Raw genomic sequence first — 25,218 nt, 5'->3', positions numbered from 1 at the left:
TAACATCAAAGAAACTATCAAAAACAATATATCTCAATTGATTTTATTTTTGATTGACAACATATGTCAACTGATATTAAAATTAATCCTACATAAATTGATTGTCAGTAAATTATAAATATTCATTAACTGCAATACCTGTCACCCTATATTCTTTATATTGATTAATTCACTCCGAAATACGTCATTTTTACGGAAAATAGCCATAATTCCTACTTAATTTCCCTGAATTTTTACGGAAAGTATAAATTCTAGTGTGGCTTGCGGTCAAATGCGCATTTTTGAACAGCTGTTTTTGTTAATTTCAATTGGATTTAATATGCTGAGTCGAGATTTACCAGGTCGGCGATTTTGAAACCTGTTTACACTGAAAGTTTTTGTTTTTATTGATTACTGAAAGAATAATTTTTTATTTTAAAGCCGATTTTCACTGATTTTTTTATTTAGTTTTGAGGTATAAAGTTTTTGCTGACAATAATTATTAATAAATATTTAAACGGGAGGAAGGGAGGGGGTCTAATAAGCTTAAGGTGGGTGGGAAAACTTTCCAAAAACTAATAAACGTCCTCCCCCTTTTATTAGGGAGTAATATAGTTCATTAGGAAATTCTTTAATTAAATTTTAAACTTAGAATTTTTTATTTATAACATTCGTTTTAAGTCATTTGAATTTTTAATTTTAACTCTTTTTCCCTTATAAACACTCATTAGGTAGGGTTAATATATATAAGATTTATTTGCCTTCACCGGCTTCACTTCACTTCTCAAAATAATTATCATTTACAAGTGTAAAAGGTTGTTAAAAACGTGCGCCCATAAATTTTCTAGTATTAAATATGAATATCAGGATGGCGAAGTACGTATCAACTTATTCTGTTAAAAATTATTTCAAATAGTTATACGGAGGTATTTCAACTTTTAATTGTTGGATTTATTTTTTAATGTGAGATACTAAGAAGTCGTTGTACGGCATATATAAAGATATAAAAAACCCAGCCGGCATTTGGTCCTAAAAAGACGTCTTTCGAACGTTCAAAAAACTTTCGAACGTTCGAAAAATGTTCAGAATGTCTTTAATCGTTCATAAGACGTCTTTAATTTCTACTAGTTAGATACTGACCATCCCTTTTATCTTTCATTTTAATGTAATGGTCAGTATCTAATTTGTTTTATTTTTTTATATTTTTTAGTTAACTTAATGTCAGGTTAACTTAATGTCAAGTTAACTTAATTACTTTTTGGTAGCATAATATTTAATTCTATTTTAACTATTTTTTGTAATGACCAAATTTACAAGGCAAAAAGGGCATAATAAAAACAGTAAAAAAAACAACACGTTTACTATATTGGAACTTATAAAAAAATTAAAAGCTAAATAAGTGCATACATAAAAATACAAGATTAAATAAATGTGCTTAGTTTACAATATTTGATAAGGCATTCAGTAAAAAAAAATAAAAAAACGTATTTATATGCATTTTAAAAAATCATTTTAAAAGGTGCATTTGCGTAAAATTGTTTTGAAGGTTTGATGTATCCAACCTAAAAATAAAAAAGGCTTTTTATAAAACAACTCAAAAATGAAAATAAATTTTATAATTATTTATATATTTTAACTTTATTCGGTAATTTGAGAAGTGTAAAATGTACACATAGCAATAGCATTATTTTGCTTATAAAAAAAAAAAACTTCTTACCGTATGATTGACAAGAAGTCAACGCAGCATCAAAACGTAAGTAAATAGCGTTTAACTCTATAATAACCCCGTCTAACATGGTTGCTCGCTCAAATAATAAATCGTAGAGGTTCCATAAGCCAGCATTGTTCAAAATTACTCCATTACAGTAGATGACGTCACGTAAATCATTTTTAATCTAAATTGAAACGAAAAATGATATTTTATAACTCATGTTTATATATATATATATATATATATATATATATATATATATATATATATATATATATATATATATATATATATATATATATATATATATATATATATATATATATATATATATATATATATATATATATATATATATATATATATATATTATGTCAGTGTATTCTACAACTAGGGTGCTCAGTGTTCTTAAGGAACAGAGCAATAATAAATTAGTAAAAACACTTATCTTAATTTTACTTTTTTAATTTCTAATTTATAAATACTTATATATATATATATATATATATATATATATATATATATATATATATATATATATATATATATATATATATATATATATATATAGATATATATATATATATAGACATATATATATATAGACATATATATATATAGACATATATATATATAGACATATATATATATATATAGACATATATATATATATATAGACATATATATGCATATATATATATAAAATATATACAAATAAACAAAAAAAAAGATTGCTTTAAAAAAACAAAATATTAATGTACTTTAAAATAAAAACAAAAATGACTTACTAATTCAAGTTTTGCTTTTGCAGCCTTAGCTTGAGTTAACTGATCAGCAACATTCGATCTCAATGTGGTTAACATCATAGTGTTACAAGCTATATTCAACAATGAATTGTCAATACCAAATAAATAAAACATTGTTAACACTAAGAAGGACAAACCTTATCTATAATATACACAAAAAAATACCTTGACATGCTTTATCAACAGTATCATCTCCATATGAACTTAAATATCCAAGTACTGTTTCTATTGCTCCAAGAGTTAAGCCTCTTGATTGGAATTGGTCAAACGTAGGAACAGAAGACCATTGTTTAACTTGAGAACAATTGCAGCGTTTTTCAATAGCACATGATTCTTTTTAAAAAATTGAAACAATTTAAATTGAGAGCAAAAATTGAAAAAAAGTTTTTAAAACTACAAAAATTTAAATAAATAAGTTGCCTTTATTTATCACAATTGAAAAAAGTGAATAGTAAATTTTTACTTGGACAATCAAACAGTTTACAAGGAAGAGTTTGAGTAGTGTTGCCAATACAATCATCTCCAGCTCCTATTGGGTAAGGAACTGAGCATGCTCGTGATCTTAGAATAACACCAGCATCACAACTTGCGCTGCATGAAGACCAATCACCCCAAGCACCCCAAGTTCCTCTTACTAAATCAAAAAAAGTAATGAAGATCTTAATAAAATTTAATTAAGAATGATTACTTAAATAAGAGTGAAATTTATAGTTCAAAAACATATTTCATTATCTCTACAAATATACCAGTAATATATAAAGTAAACTTCCGTACCTGGACAAATAACTCCGACATTGCATTGAACAGTTTGGATTTTATCACCATTATTATCAGAAGGACAAGGTCCATCAAGAGTATTATTAACACAGAACCTTTGACGTGATTGAGTTGGAACAATATTACCCGTAGACTGGCAAGATGCAGAGCAATCAGTAAATGGTCCCCAACTGGTCCACATACCTGGTAGAATGAAATAAAATAAAAAACTTGTTCAAACGAATATGAATAAGACAAATGAACAATAATATTTTAATTTAAACAGTTTCATTTGTTACCAGGACATCCTACATTAGCATTACAACTGAGGGATTCAACAAGCAAAGCACCATCACAATTGGCACCAAGTGTAGCTGTTGTGCATGTTCTTGTTCTAGTTTGAGATGGGGCTATCAACAAGTTGCTTCTACAAGACTCTGAACACGTACTCCAAGTACTCCATTGGCTAAGTATTCCTTTAGGTATAATTATATTTTCAATCAAAAATAACTTGAATTTTTTATATGTAACATTTATATTTTAAACAAAATAAAAACGTTTATACTATAAATAATAATTTAAAAAAATAATAAAGCTAAAGACTAAAAAAAAATGAAGTAGTTAAATTCCATATATATTTCAGAAACTAATTTGAAGGAGTGAAATTATGGTACAACTTAATACTCCACAACTAAAAACAAAAAAGTTTTTGTTTGAGAAAAATATTTAAGTAGCTTTTCACTCCTAATATTTTCTTGTACTTATTCTTTTGCAAATATTTTCTTTTAATTATTTCTTTGTTAATGTTTTCTTAAATTTATTTCTTATTATTTTTTTAAAACAGATCTTACACTTTAACTTATACTTTTGAATGTTTTTAAAAAATATGCTTTAGTACAAATTATATGTACAAATTGTTCAGTACAAAAAAAAAAAAAAAAAAAAAAATCAAAATTAAAAGTCTAAATAATGGCACTATTAAAAATTTTATTGCATAAATTGCTTCTTTCGTTGTGGAGAGAAAATATTATTATTATTATAATTACAATTAATATTATATAATTACTATCATATCTTATAGTCCATTTATATGTTGTTTTACTGTTGTATTATAAAAATATATTATTAATAGTAATGAAAAAATTAATGTTGTTATTTTTAATATTTTCCACATTTTTCTATATTCACTCTTATTTTGATCATCATTTTTTGCATTTATAACAAATTATTATTAAATCTTGTATATTATATCTATTTTATTTAAAAATTTATATTTCATTTTATTACTATTGTCTTCTAATATATTATTGTTACTTATTCATATATTTTATCGTATATTTTTTTATTACTATTTTAATGCATAAAAATAAAACCTTTTAAAATTATTTTACGTAAAGTTATATTTTTGTATCTTACCAGGACAAGGAACATCTCTAACACAAACAACTTGATCATTTAATGAAGCTCCACCACAATTTCCAGTAGTTGTATTAAGACATTGTCTTGATCTGTACTGCATATTAAATTGACCAACTGCTTGTTGACATGTAGCTGGACATTGACTCCATGATGTCCAATCAGTCAATTGACCTGGTAAAATTTGTGAAAATTATAATAATGTATATTGAATTATAATAGTAATTCAATAAGATTATCCTAATAATTTTATAATGCAATATTTAATAATTTTTATTTCATAAATTATCAGCAGTAAATTTTAAAATTCTACCTGGACATACTACGCCTGCATTACATGACATAACATCTGCAAGTGATTGTCCTTGACAGTTACCACCAAAAGTAGGATTTAAACAATTTCGATTTCTGGTCATTGTTGGTACTACTGAGCTAATCTGGCAAGACTGGCTGCATGAAGACCATGTTGACCACTGTGTAAGATCCCCTGGGAATATTTTAAAAACAATAAAGTATTAATAAAATAACAATGAATTATCAACATCATTATTGTGATGACTATGATGATGTGTGAGATGATGATACCTGACTTCTTCATAGTTCATTGATGACTATGACAATGAATGAGCCTGAAAATATGATAATTTACCAAAGAACTAATTTTAAATTTGTTTTTGGACAACTTTGTTTTGAAATAGTATAATAGTGTAGCAAATATGTAGTGATCATGATTTTCAATAAAGCAAACTTGTTTCTCCAAAATAAATTCATTATTATGATCATGATCACCATCATCAAAAAAACAGTTAAATAATACCTGGACATGATACTTGGAAATTGCAATTTTGAGTTTCAGAACTTAGGCCAACACAACCACCATTCAATGTAAAGTTAACACAATTTCTTGTGTGAAACTGAGTGGGAGAACTATTAACATTAGATTGACATGATTCAGAACAAGTACTCCATGCTGACCAAGCAGTATAAAAACCTAAATTGAGCGAGAATATTTTTAAATAATCGCTTGAAAAGTCCATAAAAATTACAAAAATATAAAATAGGTCAAATTAAAATTAAACAAACAAAAAAAAAATCCCACCTGGACATGGAACAAGTTGATTACATAATTGTTGATCATTCAAACTAGCACCAGCACAACCCACATAATTTGGATTCCATGTAGAAGCACCAACACAAGATCGACTTCTATACTGATATGGTCCATTGACTAGAGTATTACACGATGCAGAACATGCGCTCCATGCAGCCCAATCAGTTAATGCTCCTATTTTGACAAAAAAATTTCAAAAATAGTTGAGCAAGTATTATGCAATCGCTATATGTAATTAAATCACTACTTCTAACAACTTCAACTTTACCAGTTAATACAAAAATAAAATAAAATACAAGAAAAAAACAATAATAAAAATAGGATTAAGTATTATTAAATTAAATTTAAAAAATGATTAAAAAAAAAGCTAAAATAAAAAAAAAATCATTTTTTTACAGTTAATTTTAGATTATTAAGCCGAACAATGAAGCCATATAAATAATATATAATTATTTAATGTTATATAGTTTATAAACACTAAAACTATAGTCATATCACAAAGTTAAACATTTATATATTTGTTTATTATGAATGTTTTTATAACGCTTTAGGAATTATAAAAACACAAATTTATTTGAATCAAATTTATTTTTCGTTATTATAAATATTCTACAATAGAAGTAGTTAACTTCTATGAAGTAAACATCTAGCGAGGCCCTGCTATAGTAGAATATATTCTAGTGGAGTGACAAAAACTAGGGTATTTGTTTTAAAATTCATTTACAGAATGTGAGGAGACAACAGAAGATTTGATTCAAACAAATTAAATTTTTATACATCAGTATAAAAGAAAATGCACACATGGAAAGAATAAAGGAATGCACACAAAACCTTGTTAACAACTAAAGGTTAAAAAAATATATATATTTAATTGTAAAAATATATTATTATAACTGATTCAAAAAAAATAACATCTAACATTTGTTTCAATAAAGTTTCTTAAAACTAAATAACAGTTTCTTAAAAGCTAACAACAGTTTATTAAAACAAAACAACAGTTAGTTAAAACATAACAACATTTTGTTATATATACAGTACAATCTCTCTAAATCGAACTTTATGGGGAAAAATAAAAGTTTGAATTAAAGTGATTTTTGAATTATAGAAAAGCGACTTTTTAACAAATATTCTTGTCAAAGTAATGAATAGAAATCAATCAAACAAACAAATAGCAATTCTTAAGCCTAAATGCAATATAAATTATGTGTTTTAAACTTTAACATTTTCAAAAAAAAAGTCTGTAATAATAGATAGTCTTTTATGAGCTTGTAAATCCATGTAAATGACAAAATTTATGGTAAAAGCCTTTATCAAATTATGTCCAAAGTTAGAATAAAGACTGTAATTTTCAAGTACAGTGATAGCATACAATGCTTCATTCAAACTTGATTTTGTAGCATCGCCAGAAACACCAAATTTCCATTACAGCCTCCTTTACATCTAAGTCACAGAAAGGAGTATTTGGTGGAAGATCAAAAAATTTTGAAACCTTTTTGTTTGTTTTTCTGTTTTTCCAATTCCAATAGAGCTTCGTCTTGTTGATTTAAGTTGTTTTCTTTATGCAGTCTTTGATGAAATCATTTTTATTCATTTTTTTCATTTAAGAAAAAAAAAAGTTCTATTTACATAGAGAATTTACTAATGGGTCTGAAAAATCTATTCAAATTGTGGAGGTTTTTGTTTTATAGAGATTCGAATGATGGAAAGTTAAACTTAAGAGTTTCTTAAGCCCATTTCACGGTGACTTTGCATTTATTCGAAATATGGAGGTTTTTGAATTAAGGAGATTCGAAGAAGATGGTACTGCGTATATATATATATATATATATATATATATATATATATATATATATATATATATATATATATATATATATATATATTTATATATATATATATATATTTATATGTATAACATAAAAACAATTTCTTATTGTTTCATGTCTCAGGTTTTTTATATTGAATAACAAAATCTACTGCAAAAAAAAACAATGAAAGTGCATTACAACTAAAACAAAATTATTAGGCTTTACATAAAAAATATCTTAATAAAAATACCTGGACATAAAACTTCTGCATTACAGTTTCTAGTTTGAGATAAGACTGCTCCATTACAATTACCACCGAAAGAACCACCAGAGCAAGTGCGGGTACTGGTTTGTTGAGGAACAATAAAGTCAAGTTGACAAGAGGCTGAGCAGGCTCCCCATGCTGCCCAAGCACTTAATATACCTGAAACATAAACATATAATTAAAAAAAATTAAGTACTACTTTCCTGACTAAGTTAAAAATATTTAAACAAAAAAATTTGTAGGAAGTCTAGACGTTATTATCATCAGAAGAGGAAACTTTACATTTTGACTGTTCTTAAAAAACACAAAAAAAAAAATGATGCTATTAACTTACTTCTGATAAAAATCTAACTTAAAACTATACATTATAAAACCGTTAATATACAGTTGATAAAATATTTAAAGCAAGATTTAAGTGGCATAAATTAACTAAAACAAAAAAAGTTTTATAACAAAAACTAATCGCTACCTGGACAAGACACTCCTACATTGCAGTTTTGAGTTTGAGAACTAGGCCCAGCACAACCAGCTCCTAGTGTTGCACCTATACATTGCCTAGTCTGAGTTTGAAAAGGTGCTAAATTTGTATTAGATTGGCAAGATTCTGAACAAGTACTCCATGCACTCCAGGCGTTATAAATACCTGTTATGTATTTTTTTAAATTTCAGTTTAAAAAGATTACAATAAAGTAATTAGATAAGAAAAAAAATTTTATGAATCTTTTTTACCAGGACAACCAACATTCGCATTACAAGAAACTTGTTCACTTCTAGTGATACCAGGACAACCTGTATAGGTAGGATCCCAAGTAGAAAACCCAACACATGATCGAGTTCTAGTTTGAGAAGGTACATTAACAAGATTGTTACAAGATGCAGAGCATCCACCCCATGCACTCCAATCTGATATTGTTCCTAGAAGAATGATATTTTTAATTAAGCTATTCAATACAAACATACAAAACATGCATAACAAGTCAAAAATCAGCTTTAGTACTTCTCCATATCTGATTTACTTAACAGAGTTTTTGGTAAAATTATGAAAATATATCACAGCTGTTTGCAAGAACAAATTTTTTCAAGAAGACAAACCTGGACAATAAACTTGCTCATTGCAGTTTTGAGTATCAGTTAACATAGCTCCATTACAATTGCCATTAAAAGTAGCACCATTACATTGACGATTTCTTGTTTGAGTAGGTGAAGTGAAACTTAATTGACAACTTGCCGTACATGCTCCCCATGCTCCCCATGCACTTAAAATTCCTTTAAAATATAGAAATTTACAATACAAAATATAAAATTAATTGATAGCTTCAAGGTAGAGGGGCCAAATCAACACCAAAATTGTTTAAAGTAAAAGTTCTACAGTAACTATACATTTTCCATTTTATTATTTGTTTTATAAATTATTTAATAAAATTTCAAAAGTTTATTAAAACAGAAATTTCTTTTATTGTATTAAAAAAAAAAAAGTTACCCGGACAAGAAACTCCAACATTACAGCTTTGAGTTTGAGAACTTGCTCCAGGACATCCACCATTTAATGTAGCACCAAGACATGGCCTAGTCTGAGTTTGAAATGGAGCTATATTAACATTAGATTGACATGATTCTGAGCAGGATCCCCATGCTGCCCATGCACCATAAACACCTTTTGTTAAAAAACATTATAAGTAACATTTTTTGTTATTACAGCAAAAACCATTAAGGAGCTTAATATAAAGAAATAAATATCACCTGGACATGGAACATTTTGATTACATAATTGTTGAACATTCAAACTAGCACCACCACAACCCACATAATTTGGATTCCATGTAGAAGCACCAACACAAGATCGACTTCTAGTTTGATATGGTCCATTGACTTGAGTATTACATGAGGCAGAACATACGCCCCATTCAGCCCAATCAGTTAATACTCCTATATTGCATATTTTGTGAAAAAATTACAGTTAAAAATTGTATACAAATTTACTTATTATATTAATATATAAAGATTTAATCAAAAATTATGGGTAAAAATAAAAAAATAAATTGAACATTAGATTTTATCATACTTATTCAGGTGTTTCAACCACATATGAAGAAACTTATTATTAAATAACTTTTATTTAACATAATTTTCCATTACCATTTTAAACTCTTTTATTATTGCATACAATATATATTATATACAAATATTTACAATATGTATATAATCATATTTATATGTGTATATATATATTTATAAATATATATATTTATATATATATATAAATATATATATATATATATATATACATACTTTAGAGCATATATAATTAAATATATATATATATATATATAATATATATATAAATATATGTATATATATATAATTTATATATATATAAATATATGTATGTATGTATGTATGTATGTATGTATGTATATATATATATATATATATATATATATATATATATATATATATATATATATATATATATATATATATATATATATTAATAAGTAGAAACTCAATAAAAAAAACTTTTTTTATTAAACTGTGTTTCATTGATAGAGACTAATTTTTAAATTAAAACAAGACTTTTTTAATAAAAATAATAGAAAAAAAGAATAGAAAATTTTTAATAAAAATACCTGGACATAAAACTTCTGCATTACAGTTTCTAGTTTGAGATAAGACTGCTCCATTACAATTACCACCTAAAGAACCACCAGAGCAAGTGCGGGTACTGGTTTGTTGAGGAACAATAAAGTCAAGTTGACAAGAGGCTGAGCAGGCTCCCCATGCTGCCCATGCACCTAATATACCTGAAACATAAACATATAATTAAAAAAAAATAAAGTACTACTTTCCTGACAAAGTTAAAAACATCTAAACAAAAAAATTTGTAGGAAGTCTAGACGTTATTATCATCAAAAGAGGAAACTTTATATTTTGACTGTTCTTAAAAAACACACAAACAAATGATGCTATTAACTTACTTCTGACAAAAATCTAACTTAAAAGTATACATTATAAAACCGTTAATATACAGTTGATAAAATATTTAAAGCAAGATTTAAGTGGCATAAATTAACTAAAACAAAAAAAGTTTTATAACAAAAACTAATCGCTACCTGGACAAGACACTCCTACATTGCAGTTTTGAGTTTGAGAACTAGGCCCAGCACAACCAGCTCCTAGTGTTGCACCTATACATTGCCTAGTTTGAGTTTGAAAAGGTGCTAAATTTGTATTAGATTGGCAAGATTCTGAACAAGTACTCCATGCACTCCAGGCGTTATAAATACCTGTTATGTATTTTTTAAAATTTCAGTTTAAAAAGATTACAATAAAGTAATTAGATAAGAAAAAAAATTTTATGAATCTTTTTTACCAGGACAACCAACATTCGCATTACAAGAAACTTGTTCACTTCTAGTGATACCAGGACAACCTGTATAGGTAGGATCCCAAGTAGAAAACCCAACACATGATCGAGTTCTAGTTTGAGAAGGTACATTAACAAGATTGTTACAAGATGCAGAGCATCCACCCCATGCACTCCAATCTGATATTGTTCCTAGAAGAATGATATTTTTAATTAAGCTATTCAATACAAACATACAAAACATGCATAACAAGTCAAAAATCAGCTTTAGTACTTCTCCATATCTGATTTACTTAACAGAGTTTTTGGTAAAATTATGAAAATATATCACAGCTGTTTGCAAGAACAAATTTTTTCAAGAAGACAAACCTGGACAATAAACTTGCTCATTGCAGTTTTGAGTATCAGTTAACATAGCTCCATTACAATTGCCATTAAAAGTAGCACCATTACATTGACGATTTCTTGTTTGAGTAGGTGAAGTGAAACTTAATTGACAACTTGCCGTACATGCTCCCCATGCTCCCCATGCACTTAAAATTCCTTTAAAATATAGAAATTTACAATACAAAATATAAAATTAATTGATAGCTTCAAGGTAGAGGGGCCAAATCAACACCAAAATTGTTTAAAGTAAAAGTTCTACAGTAACTATACATTTTCCATTTTATTATTTGTTTTATAAATTATTTAATAAAATTTCAAAAGTTTATTAAAACAGAAATTTCTTTTATTGTATTAAAAAAAAAAAAGTTACCCGGACAAGAAACTCCAACATTACAGCTTTGAGTTTGAGAACTTGCTCCAGGACATCCACCATTTAATGTAGCACCAAGACATGGCCTAGTCTGAGTTTGAAATGGAGCTATATTAACATTAGATTGACATGATTCTGAGCAGGATCCCCATGCTGCCCATGCACCATAAACACCTTTTGTTAAAAAACATTATAAGTAACATTTTTTGTTATTACAGCAAAAACCATTAAGGAGCTTAATATAAAGAAATAAATATCACCTGGACATGGAACATTTTGATTACATAATTGTTGAACATTCAAACTAGCACCACCACAACCCACATAATTTGGATTCCATGTAGAAGCACCAACACAAGATCGACTTCTAGTTTGATATGGTCCATTGACTTGAGTATTACATGAGGCAGAACATACGCCCCATTCAGCCCAATCAGTTAATACTCCTATATTGCATATTTTGTGAAAAAATTACAGTTAAAAATTGTATACAAATTTACTTATTATATTATTATATAAAGATTTAATCAAAAATTATGGGTAAAAATAAAAAAATAAATTGAACATTAGATTTTATCATACTTATTCAGGTGTTTCAACCACATATGAAGAAACTTATTATTAAATAACTTTTATTTAACATAATTTTCCATTACCATTTTAAACTCTTTTATTATTGCATACAATATATATTATATACAAATATTTACAATATGTATATAATCATATTTATATGTGTATATATATATTTATAAATATATATATTTATATATATATATTTATATATATATATATAAATATATATATATATATATACATACTTTAGAGCATATACAATTAAATATATATATATATATATATATATATAATATATATATAAATATATGTATATATATATAATATATATATATATATATATAAATATATGTATGTATGTATGTATGTATGTATGTATATATATATATATATATATATATATATATATATATACATATATATATATATATATATATATATATATATATATATATATATATATATATATATATATATATATATATATATATATATATATATATATATATATTAATAAGTAGAAATTCAATAAAAAAAACTTTTTTTATTAAACTGTGTTTCATTGATAGAGACTAATTTTTAAATTAAAACAAGACTTTTTTAATAAAAATAATAGAAAAAAAGAATAGAAAATTTTTAATAAAAATACCTGGACATAAAACTTCTGCATTACAGTTTCTAGTTTGAGATAAGACTGCTCCATTACAATTACCACCTAAAGAACCACCAGAGCAAGTGCGGGTACTGGTTTGTTGAGGAACAATAAAGTCAAGTTGACAAGAGGCTGAGCAGGCTCCCCATGCTGCCCAAGCACCTAATATACCTGAAACATAAACATATAATTAAAAAAAATTAAGTACTACTCTGCTGACAAAGTTAAAAATATTTAAACAAAAAAATTTGTAGAAAGTCTAGATGTTATTATCATTAAAAGAGGAAACTTTACATTTTGACTGTTCTTAAAAAACACAAAAAAAAAATGATGCTATTAACTTTTTTCTGACAAAAATCTAACTTAAAATTATACATTATATAACCGTTAATATACAGTTGATAAAATATTCAAAACAAAAACTAATTGCTACCTGGACAAGACACTCCTACATTGCAGTTTTGAGTTTGAGAACTAGGCCCAGCACAACCAGCTCCTAGTGTTGCACCTATACATTGTCTAGTCTGCGTTTGAAAAGGTGCTGAATTTGTATTAGATTGGCAAGATTCTGAACAAGTACTCCATGCACTCCAGGCGTTATAAATACCTGTTATGTATTTTTTAAAATTTCAGTTTAAAAAGATTACAATAAAGTAATTAATTAAGAAAAAAAATTTTATGAATCTTTTTTACCAGGACAACCAACATTGGCATTACAAGGAACTTGTTCACTTCTAGTGATACCAGGACAACCTGTATAGGTAGGATCCCAAGTAGAAAACCCAACACATGACCGAGTTCTAGTTTGAGAAGGTATATTAACAAGATTGTTACAAGATGCAGAGCATCCACTCCATGCACTCCAATCCAATATTGTTCCTAGATAATAACATTTTTAATAAATTAGGCTATTTAATACAAACTCACAAAACATGCAAAACTAATCAAAACGCAATTTTATTACTTCTACTTATCTGATATGAAGTCCTCCATAAATTGTCACGCTTTAAGGGAGGGGTAAAGGTTAGTTTTAAGGGTTAGTTTAAGAGTTAGTTAGGTTTATGGGAGGGTGAAGAGTTAAGGGACAACTTATACAGAACTTCTTAGTAAAGAGTTACGATGCTATGGCACAGGAAAATGAGGCGGTGGGGAAGGGGGAAGTTTAAAACATTTAAAAGTTGTTTGATGAAATTTATGAACGGCCCTATACTTAACAAATTTTTGGTTAAACTTGAACTTATGACAGTATATCTAGCTGTTTGAATTTTTAAGAAGACAAACCTGGACAATAAACTTGCTCATTGCAGTTTTGAGTATCAGTTAACATAGCTCCATTACAATTGCCATTAAAAGTAGCACGATCACATTGACGATTTCTTGTTTGAGTAGGTGAAGTGAAACTTAATTGACAACTTGCTGTACATGCTCCCCATGCTCCCCATGCACTTAAGATACCTTAAAATAAACACAAAATATAATAATTAATTGATGGGTTCATGGTAGGGGGCCAGCTTTAAACATATTTGTTTAAATTTAAAGTTAAGTTCTATGGCACTACTAATTTAACCTTTTATTTTTTAAGTATAATTATAATTAACTTTTTTTTTATAAGATGAACATTTATTAAATTAAAGTAAACATTTAATAAAGGGAAAATCCATTCTTTTTTTAATAAATAAAACAAGTTAACGCTATACAATTGAAATTTATTGTTATAATTATTGCTTTATTTTTATATCTATAGTTATAATTATTGTTTTGCAAAAATAAGGAAATACAAAAAAATGTGTCAAAAAAAGTGTTTGTAATTCGTATTTTTTCTAATTACATACAGTGATTAAATTAGCAAAAAAAAAAAACAATTGTTGAATAAAAAAGGAAAGCTTATTTATAAAATTATTTTTTTCATATAAAAAATAAACCTAATTAAAATTAACTAAAGTAATTGACTTATTACAAAACTAATTATTGAATATTGTATTGTCATCAAGCAAGAGTATGGATGCAAAATTTAAAGAAAATCTATTATCTCAAAAATTGATTGCAAGATTTGATGCCCACAGACAAACACACAAACAAACAAACAGAGACGACAAGTTAAAAGCATTAGAAAAAAGGAAAGTGGTACCTAAACAAGAAGCTCCAATATTATATGTTATAGTTTAAGAACTATTTAATAAAATTCGAGAAGTTAATTATTAAAGAAAATTCTTTTCTTAGTACAAAAAAAAGTTACCAGGACAAGACACTTGTTCATTGCAGTTTTGAGTTTGAGAACTTGGTCCAGAACAACCACCTCCTATAGTAGCTCCTAAACACTGTCTATTTCGAGTTTGAAATGGAGATGCACTAATATCAGACTGACAGCTTTCTGAGCAACTACTCCATGCACTCCAAGCACCATATGTACCTTTTTAATTACAAAACAAAATTATTTCAGTAAAGGATTCAAATAAATTACAAAAATCATCTTAATTTTTCAAATGACTAATACCTGAACAACCAATATTAGTATTACAAGGTTGCTGCTCAGTTTTTGAAATACCAGGACAACCCGTATAGTTAGGATCCCATGTTGAAAATCCAATACATAATCGACTTCTAGTTTGAGAAGGTGGTGTAACAAGATTATTACAAACATCAGAGCATGCACCCCATGAACTCCAATCTGATATAGTTCCTATTTGAAAACATTGTAATATACAAATAAAAATACAATAAAATTAGCTCTGAAAAACTGAAAGCTTTAAGAGAACTGGGAATTAAGTGGGAATCAACTAGATTTATAACAAAAAATACCAGGGCAATAAATTCCAACACTGCAACTTTGTGACTCTACAGTAGATTGTCCACCACAATTTCCTCCAAGAGTTGCTCCAACACAAACACGAGATCGTTGTTGAGTTGGTAACTCTAATGTTAGCTGACAGGATGCTGAACATAGTCCCCATGATCCCCATGAAGATATTGTGCCTTAAGTAAAACAAAAATAACAAATTTATGTCATAAAAACATAAAAAGTAAATATAACTTAATTTACACTAAAATAAATTTAAAATTATGATTAGCATTTTTAACAACTGGATGGCCTTCCTGATGTTAACCTGTTTTGCAGATTAGGATAATGATATATATATATATATATATATATATATATATATATATATATATATATATATATATATATATATATATATATATATATATATATATAATTTACCTTGACAAGGAGTATTTGTGTTGCATTCTTGAGTCTCTGTTAAAGATCCAATACAAGATCCAAGTCCAGAAGAACATGTTCTAAACCGAGTGGTAGTTGGAGGACCACTATCTAGTCGGCAGATGGCTGAGCACGCACCCCAAGAACTCCATTCAGAAAATGAGGCTAATAAAATAGAATAAGAATGTTTTTGTTTTATTATAGTTAAAACTTTATATTTACTGTTAACAACAGTAAGTAAAAATTTTCATACTTACTTCCTAATAATTTAATAAAATTTTAAAACAAAATTTTTATAAATTATTAAGAAGTAAAACAATATTAAATATAAACAACTCAGAGTAAGCAATTTTGCTTTTTTCAATTTTAACATTAACTCTCCTTAAACACAAACATTACATTGTAGTAATGTTTATCATTTATTTTTTTGGTAGTCATTATTAGTATATCTTTAGTTTTAATATTGTAAAAAAAAATTAAAATGATTATAAGTTGTCACCATTTAAAAAATATTAAGTAATAAAAGAAAAGTAAAACAACACAAAATAGTTAAAAACTTAAAGCTTACCAGTACATGGTTGAAAACAGGTCATAAAGTCAAGGTTAGCTATATTATTAACTACTTCACAGTCTTCTTGAAATTTATTTGTAGTTGGATTTCTACAAGAACGAGAACGCTGTATAGTACCAGTAAATCCACAAAGTTGAGAACAACTACTCCAAGCAGACCAAGTTGTCCATTGTCCTTGAGCTAAATGCAAAATAATGTTATAAAGAAAACTTTACACAAGTTATTTTTGAAATTAAATCTTTATAGTTATAGATTCACTTAAATATAAAAATACACTTTTAACTAAATTTTAAAAACTATTTCATTTGTGATATGTTAATTTCAACTTGGATTAAATTTTAAACTAGATGGTTTTAAATTGCAATTTAACTAAGCTTAAATTTAAAATGACTCAAATTGGAAACTTTATATAGAAATTTTTCTTTTACTATGTAAGTTGCCTTTACAAAGTTTAATTAGTCTAATTAATTCAAAACTTCAACTTAAAAATGCTCTTAGTTTAAAATTGCAAAAAAATTTAAATTTGTATTCAAACATGCTTTTTAATATGCGAAAACATTACTTTAAAATATAAAATAAACATTACTTTCACATTGGCTCCGTGTAACAACATTAGAATACAGTGTGCTACCAAGGGTGTTTAAAAGAGCTGTAAAGTTTGAAGCAAAGTAACTATAAGATACATTCTGTCCATCAACAATATAACTTGTTATTCTATCTATTTCAGACTTAACATATTCATGTACGGCACCCGCAACTAAAAGTTTATTGCTTTTAATACGATTTTCAATAGCTATGTTGCTGTCAATATTAAGATCTATGTTTTCATAACCATCAGTAAGGAGAATTATAACAGGATTCATATTGAGTTTTTGACATCTTTCAAATACAGCTTCTGCAGTTTCAAGCCCTCTGTGTATAGCAGTTCCACCACCTAACATTTTCAAATTGTTCATGAAAGTTTCAAAAGTTGAGTAGCTTTTAAATGTACCACAATCAGCTTCTACTTTAGCAGTACTACCATAGTTTACCACAGCTACATCAACATTTGGATTCACTCCAAATGCTGAGCTATTAACAAAAGCTAAAACCAAATTTTTTTCATCTTGCCATTCCTGAGCATCAACACTGGACGATGTATCCAACGCAAAGACAAAAGTAAAGTTTATATTGCTGCAAGACTTTACTAAAAAAATAGATAACTGAATTAAACTATTCATTCTTTGAAAGTTGTGATTAAATAAATAAAAAAAATTAGTAAGTATAAATAAATAAAAAATAAAGTAAAAATAATTTAATTCTTTAATCAAATTAATTCACCAATACCTATTGAACATGGTGCTATGTTACAAGCTTCATAGCTAATCATATAATCAGGAGTACACTGATATGAAGATGTTGAATTACTGAGACAATAAGAACGAGTTCGAACACGAGTTGGATAATTTTGAGTTACTTTACATGATTCTGAACAAGCACTCCAAGAACCCCAATCACCAAGTCTATAATCTAAAATTTAAGTTTTCAAACCTTTAGTTTACAGATTTTAAAAACTTTTATATAAAATTTATACAATTAACTTTAAAAAAATTGAAATGCTTCAGTAGCCGTTGCGTAAACCATTATTTGTAAGCAATTCAGATATTAGTACTGTCTAAATTATATTTAGAATACCCGCTTGAAATGTGTTGATTAATTACAACCATTATGAAAAGTTTTTAAAACATGTGAAAATAGACTTAAGAATATGTAGAATAATGGATTTAATATGACCCGTATTATACAGGTCATTTATATAGAGGTTTTATTTCAATATTTTTTAGTGTTGTTATTCACTTCGACTAAATCAACTAAAAGTTGACTAGTCGAAAATCAAAATTAGTAGACTTTTTAAAATCGAATAGTCAATTTAATCGATATCCTACTAATCGACTTAAAAAGTTGATTTAATGGAGGAAAAATCTTTAAATAATCTTTTCCTTCGTTTTAACTTTTTATCCTTTAATTTTTGATTGTTCATTTAATAACAATAATATGTACTACTACAACTATTACCTAGTTTTTTGTTTACTCTCTTAAAGTTTTATCTTTATAAATAGTTTCATACAGGGCCGCTCTAAGCTGGCTGAGGGCCCAAAGGGGGCCTTGAGCCAGCTTAGATTAAAAGTTGTGAAGCTTCAAAATCTAAATGTCATCTATACAATCACATTGTAAATAAATTGTAACTACTTTTTGATAAATAGCAAGTCAATTATATATATATATATATATATATATATATATATATATATATATATATATATATATATATATATATATATATATATATGTGTGTGTGTATATATATGTGTATATATATATATATATATATATATATATATATATATATATATATATATATATATATATATATATATATATATACATATATATATATATATCTTTGGTCCCGGAGAGAAAGGGTAAAGTCAATTTTTTTCATATTCATAGTATTTCTAAATATTCATAGCATCAAGAATTTTAATGGTTACATTTATTAGGAATGTAATATATACAATATAAAAATACCTTAAATATGTTAGGATATAATGAACTTACACGTAGGAGTTTTCAAACATTGATACTGCTGTCTCAAAAAGTTGGTCAAATTGACTTATGCCCTTTCTACCCGGGACCAAAAATATATATACATATATATGACTTTTATCTACCTCAAAAATCATTTCAGACATCAAAAAACTAGTTTCAGACGATCAAGTTCACCACTCTTAATAATTATGTTGCTTTGATACAAATGATTATAATAGTTATTAGTCACCTATATTTTCATAGAAAAAAATATTTTTTGCCAGCAAAACTGTTTTTTAACTTTTTTTTGCCCATATCCTAAAAAGTCTGGCCAGCCCTGATCTATAGTATTATTTACGGGGACAGATTTTACAAAAAAACAAATACTTACGGGAACATTAGCATTATCGGGGACATTTTTGTGTACCCACTAATTTTTTTCCCCCGTAATTATTGTCTTTTTTGTAAAAAAAAATGTCTCCATAAACAACTTTTATTGAGAGTAAAAAGCTCATACATCGACTATCTAATAGCCTGACTCGGAACAGAGTGCTGCTACCTTGACTGAGGGTTTGGTTAGGGTCAGCATCAAGGTTAGGCTTAGGGTTAGGGTTATGGCAAGGTTTAAAGATGGTTATATTACTGTAATTAATCGTTTTTGTAAGTAGATAATAAAAAAAAAGAAGTATAATATATAATAAATCAATCAAAATAACAAAAATAAATATAAAAAATATATTTTTATAAAATAATAAATTTAAACATGTGAAAAAATAAAAATAGAAATAAAAAAAAAATATATATATATATATATATCTTTGTGTATGTGTGTGTGTTAGTAATCTTACCTGGACATGGATATTGTGTGTTACAGGGAGTAGTATCAACTAGACTTTGTCCTTGACATAAACTTGCAGGTGTACAAGTTCGTGTGCGTGTGCGAACGGGATTATTGAAATTGCATGTAACTGGGCAGTCACTGAATGGTGTCCATTGAGTCAGTATTTGAGCGTTAACTAAAAGAAATAGTACAGCATTAACTAAAATAAATTAAGACATTTTTTTTTTTTAATTTTTTTCACAAGTGTGGTATTTTGTCCATATTTATACCACACGTACCATTTAGTTGGATTTGAAGCGGTTTTTTAAGAGATGCTCTTCCTGGATTGACTTGTCTTTTCCTTATCAATACCGAGAATCTTTATGTTGATACTATCGCTAAGAAGAACTCAAGGTTAATAGGACAAGCTTATAAACCTTGGAATGTAATCTTATTTACCATTATCAAAAAAAATTAAGGGGCTTAATATCATGGGCTTGTTTTTCTACTCATTTTAGAGGTTTCTTTCTATTCTTCTATCCTTATTACCATCTATTAGTTAAGTCCTTTTACCACAGATAACGCGCCTCACTTGTCCAAAATGTTTAATATACAAGTGTTACTAATACACAAATGACAGGACTTGTTAAAATTAATTTGAAAACATCTACAAACTAGTGCGAAACAATTACTTTGTTATAAAGTGTTTTTGTTATATACAAATTTATAACTTTTTTATTTAGGGGTTTTTAGGAAATTTTTGCCAATCACCAATTTAATTATCAAACAACAGGTCGGTTTTTTTTTTTTTTTTTTTTTTTATAAATTTTTTTTTTTATTGCTGATTATGATAAAGAATTTTATGCTGATTAAGAATCATATAAAAACATAGCATCGACTGAAAAATAGGGATTGACGCAATTGAATGTACATACATCGACTGACAAATAAGGATTGCCACAACTACTTGTTATGTGCATGTAGTTATTTGTCAGTCGATGTATGTCATCGACTGACAAATAGGGATCGGCGCGATTAAACGTACATGATTTGGGACAGGGTTAGGGTTAAGGCGAGATATAAATCAGAAAATGATGCGCTCAGCGTTTTTTAACAGTTTTGGTGTAACTTGTTGATAGAAACCAGGCTTTCTTAAATTTATTTGTGACGCATCTGACCAAAACCAGCCGGATGTCGCGTTATGTTATATTGAGAAAACCATCAAAACATCTCAAAAATTCAATTTTTATCATTATTTATTTTTTTATCATAATTATGTATTATATAAACATAATTGTTTACATAATTATGCAAAAAAAAAAAAAAATAATGATAAAAATTGAATTTTTGAGATGTTTTGATGGTTTTCTCAATATAACATAACACGACATCCGACTGGTTTTGGTCAGATGCGTCACATTTATGAAAAGGATTTTAATTATAACCGAGTATGAAAAAAATGGCGAATATTAGCGTTTTTTAGTGTAATTTTTTAAACTTTAACAGCGAATTATAGCACATTCTGTTGATTTTTAGACCTATATTTTTATACGATTCTTAATCAGCATAAAATTCTTTATTATAATCATCAATAAAATATAAAAAAAAAAGGGGGGGGGGGGGACTGCAGTGGCGCCTGCAATTGTCCTCAATCCTAATTTATTATACATGATGATTATAGTTTTATGTTGATTAAGAATTGAATAAAACAATTTTTTTTTAAATTAAACATCTCCATAAACTCCTCTTGACATTTACACATTAATTGTATGTTTAATAGCAATATCATTAAAAAAATATTTTATTTTTTAAAAAGATATTTTTTAATTGAGTTTAAACTCTAAATATAAAAAATGTAAATAAATGAAAATTGACAACAATAAAAATTAGATTGCATAGTTGAAAAGATTACACCAGTTACAAGAAAAAACAATATTTTAAAAAGGTGGAAAAGTTATATCGTTTTTACTAAAAACGATTTAAAAATTTAAATTTTAGTTGTAATTTAAATTTTAAGTTTAAACTAGAGCATTTTCTTTAGATATTCAGGTCTATATATTCATTGATTATTGTTTAAGGAGTTCGCTAATATTGTTTAAGATTCGCTAATAATAAATATTTAAACAATTTATAAAAAAATTCCTCTGTTAATTTTGAAATAGTAGTTGCATTTGTTTATATTCACTAAAACGCTTTTAAATGCTTTCATGGGTTGTTCAGAGTCTAATTTAAATAAAAAATCAAAGTACCCATTAAGTTTAATGAAAATTGCCGCGTAAAAGAGCTTAAAAATTTATTTTGCATTGCGTAATTTATGACGATCCCAAAGGAGGAATTACATTAACTTTAAAATGACTTAAATTGCTTTAGAATCTCCTTGGTCAAGCCAACTTTTTTTGGTTTGACCAACATTTACAAAAGCGCCGCCTCAAAGCGGTTAGGCGTACGCTTTTTGCAAGGTTTTTTAAACATTGATTCTAGTCAAGGTTTTTAAAAAGCGCAGGTCTCACAGCCTTGAGACTGCGCTTATTTTAAACATTGGGTTTGACTGGTTTACTGCTACATGTGTTACACAAGTGTTCTAAGTAATTTTTACTTGGGTACTAGGGTATTTTTACTTGGGTACTAGGGTACGCCTTGAAAATCAAACGTCTTAAATACAAGAAAGTGTTTAAGATGCCTTGTTTAAATTATTAGTCATTCATTGCATTTTAATTTAATAGATAAAACTGTTTTTGTTTCTAGCATTGATTTTCACAAATATTAAAAAATAATTCTCTACTATCACGGAGGTTAAAGTTTGAAAAATTCCTTGTTTTAAATATCAAGAAATAGAGTTAAAACTGTAAAGATAGTCATGTTAAAGACAGCTTTTTGTCTGTTTGCGGAGACTCTTACTTAAATAAGAGTAACCAGTCAGAGTCTAGAATGCTACTTGTTAATCTTTACTTAGAAAGCGTGTACTTAGAAAGCGTGAGTTGAATTGTCTTTTTTTTTTTTGTTTTAAATAAGTGAAGAGAACTAACTTAACCAGTATCTTCTATCGATACAAAAGACGGATACAAAACAGTATAACAAAAATAAAGAATAAAAATGTAAAATTAGTAAATAAAAAAATGTGTTCACTTTTTTTTTGTAGGATGAACAGTGCATTGTGTTATATTAATTACTAGAAAATGAAAAGTTTACCTATTGAAGATGCAAATAAGAAAATAAAGTAGAAGTCAATCAAGTACTTCATTTTTCCTGTTTTAAAAATATATTTGGTTATTTAACATTACATGTAAAAGTTTATCTTTTTATACAATAATTTATATATAATATTATAATTTATATAATAATTTATCTTGATTACATGTAAAAACTTAACTTTATAAATAAAAATATAAGTAGATTTATTTTACCTTTCCTATTAAAACTTTATACTACTTTTCATCAACGGCAACTTTTTAAAAAATAATCTTAGATTTGCTCGTCTTGGTCAGCAACCAACAAGCAATTGATGAAAGATGCAACAAACTGGCTTATAAATGATTCACCGACGCAATCCTATTGGTTGATATTTAAGGCAAGGAATTTTTAAATTTTAATCTTCTTTATAGTAGAGAATTATTTCTTAATATTTGTAAAACTGTAATATTTGTAAAGATACAAAAACAGTTTCATCAATTATATCTGAATGTAATTAATGACTCATAATTCTACTTTCGTTCAAATCAAAAGTGCAAACTTTTTTTTCTTTGTATTTACTACTTGGTTGATCAAACCAGTAGTTAATAAAAACCAATTAAAGCGGATCTCAACTGTTTAGCAATAAAAGTGATAATCAAAATTAGTAATGTTGATGGTTGAGCAGTTTAGAAGAAACCAGTTTTGGTTTTGTGCTCTGTTCTTTTTGAAAAAATTTTTTACGTAACTTAAAAAAAACAGTTGTAATATGAATACTATATGTAGTAAATAAATATAATATAAATATAATATGTAGTAAATAAATATAATATAAATAAATAATATGGAACCAACTAGCTTCTTAAAAACTGTATTTTTCAACACATTTTTATAAAGTTATTGTTTTTCAGGATATACAGGCCAATCGGTTCTAAGATTCGGTAGTTATTTTAAAACCATATGGCTGGTTTGTGTATACTCTTTTGTGTTTTGACCTGATTTAAAAAAAATAAAAATTTATTGAGTCTATTTTCTAAGTAAAACAGCAGCTACGTTCTAAATGTTACTTTTTAAGGCTAAAATACTTATATGAGCATGCGTGAACTGCCACCGTACTGCAGGGATTGATTTTAACTAAATAATAATGACGTAACTCCATTCTAAGTATTATTTTAAACTAAAAATTTGATTATATAAATGGTATCTTTTCTATTATTCAAGCAATACACAGAAAATTTATGTATTCTTTGCTTTTTTTGTTGTTTTGTTTTCTTGTATCTATCTTTTTAATTTATTTTAACGTCAAGAAGTATTATTAATTATGAAGTTTTTTTTGTTAATTTTATTTTTAATTTAAATCTTTTGTATATTTTATGGTAATATTTTATATGGAAATACACCTTTTTTAAGTTTAACTAATTTATTATATTCTTCCTTAGATTTTTGCATAGATTTAACAGTAAAAAAGACATTAAAGTTTCTTTTAATGTTGATAAGTTATTTTTTGTGGGGCATTGTAATAAGGAAAAATTGACTAGAGTTGGTTACGATATCGTTACAATTGCCTCATTTTTGTGGGTTTTGAGAATGTATAGTTTACACTGTCTTCTATTTCTATTCTATTGTATTATACGCATATCGTCTTTATATATATATATATATATATATAT

General features: G+C 26.6%; 1 protein-coding gene across 2 annotated transcripts; it reads right to left on the bottom strand.

Annotated features, from left to right (window-relative positions):
- Window positions 1–1,336: 1,336 nt before the first annotated feature.
- LOC136086467 (SCO-spondin-like) lies at window positions 1,337–24,300 on the bottom strand. Of its 2 annotated transcripts, XM_065808766.1 has the most exons (37): window positions 23,785–24,300; window positions 23,570–23,626; window positions 20,409–20,576; window positions 18,319–18,501; window positions 17,579–18,178; window positions 16,990–17,172; window positions 16,422–16,586; window positions 16,001–16,174; window positions 15,696–15,881; window positions 15,438–15,611; window positions 14,483–14,656; window positions 13,895–14,080; window positions 13,635–13,808; window positions 13,199–13,372; window positions 12,234–12,419; window positions 11,974–12,147; window positions 11,586–11,759; window positions 11,223–11,408; window positions 10,963–11,136; window positions 10,480–10,653; window positions 9,593–9,778; window positions 9,333–9,506; window positions 8,945–9,118; window positions 8,582–8,767; window positions 8,322–8,495; window positions 7,838–8,011; window positions 5,768–5,953; window positions 5,486–5,659; window positions 4,982–5,155; window positions 4,669–4,842; window positions 3,552–3,728; window positions 3,271–3,456; window positions 2,960–3,130; window positions 2,662–2,829; window positions 2,479–2,567; window positions 1,697–1,874; window positions 1,337–1,541 (listed from the first exon to the last, which is right to left on the bottom strand). In XM_065808766.1, exons 2-37 carry the CDS (start codon window positions 23,619–23,621, stop codon window positions 1,492–1,494), a joined length of 6,456 nt encoding a protein of 2,151 aa, XP_065664838.1. In that variant the 5' UTR covers window positions 23,622–23,626; window positions 23,785–24,300; the 3' UTR covers window positions 1,337–1,491. The 2 variants fall into 2 exon arrangements, with proteins under 2 accessions (XP_065664838.1, XP_065664839.1); XM_065808767.1 differs by lacking the exons at window positions 20,409–20,576; window positions 23,570–23,626; window positions 23,785–24,300 and adding exons at window positions 19,033–19,176; window positions 19,704–19,918 and having other exon boundaries at window positions 18,319–18,522.
- Window positions 24,301–25,218: the final 918 nt, after the last annotated feature.

This window comes from Hydra vulgaris, chromosome 10 (genome assembly GCF_038396675.1).
Source record: "Hydra vulgaris chromosome 10, alternate assembly HydraT2T_AEP".
NCBI lineage: Eukaryota > Metazoa > Cnidaria > Hydrozoa > Anthoathecata > Hydridae > Hydra > Hydra vulgaris.
The sequence above is the reverse complement of the archived record's forward strand: the minus strand, read 5'-3'. Positions and strand labels throughout refer to the sequence as shown.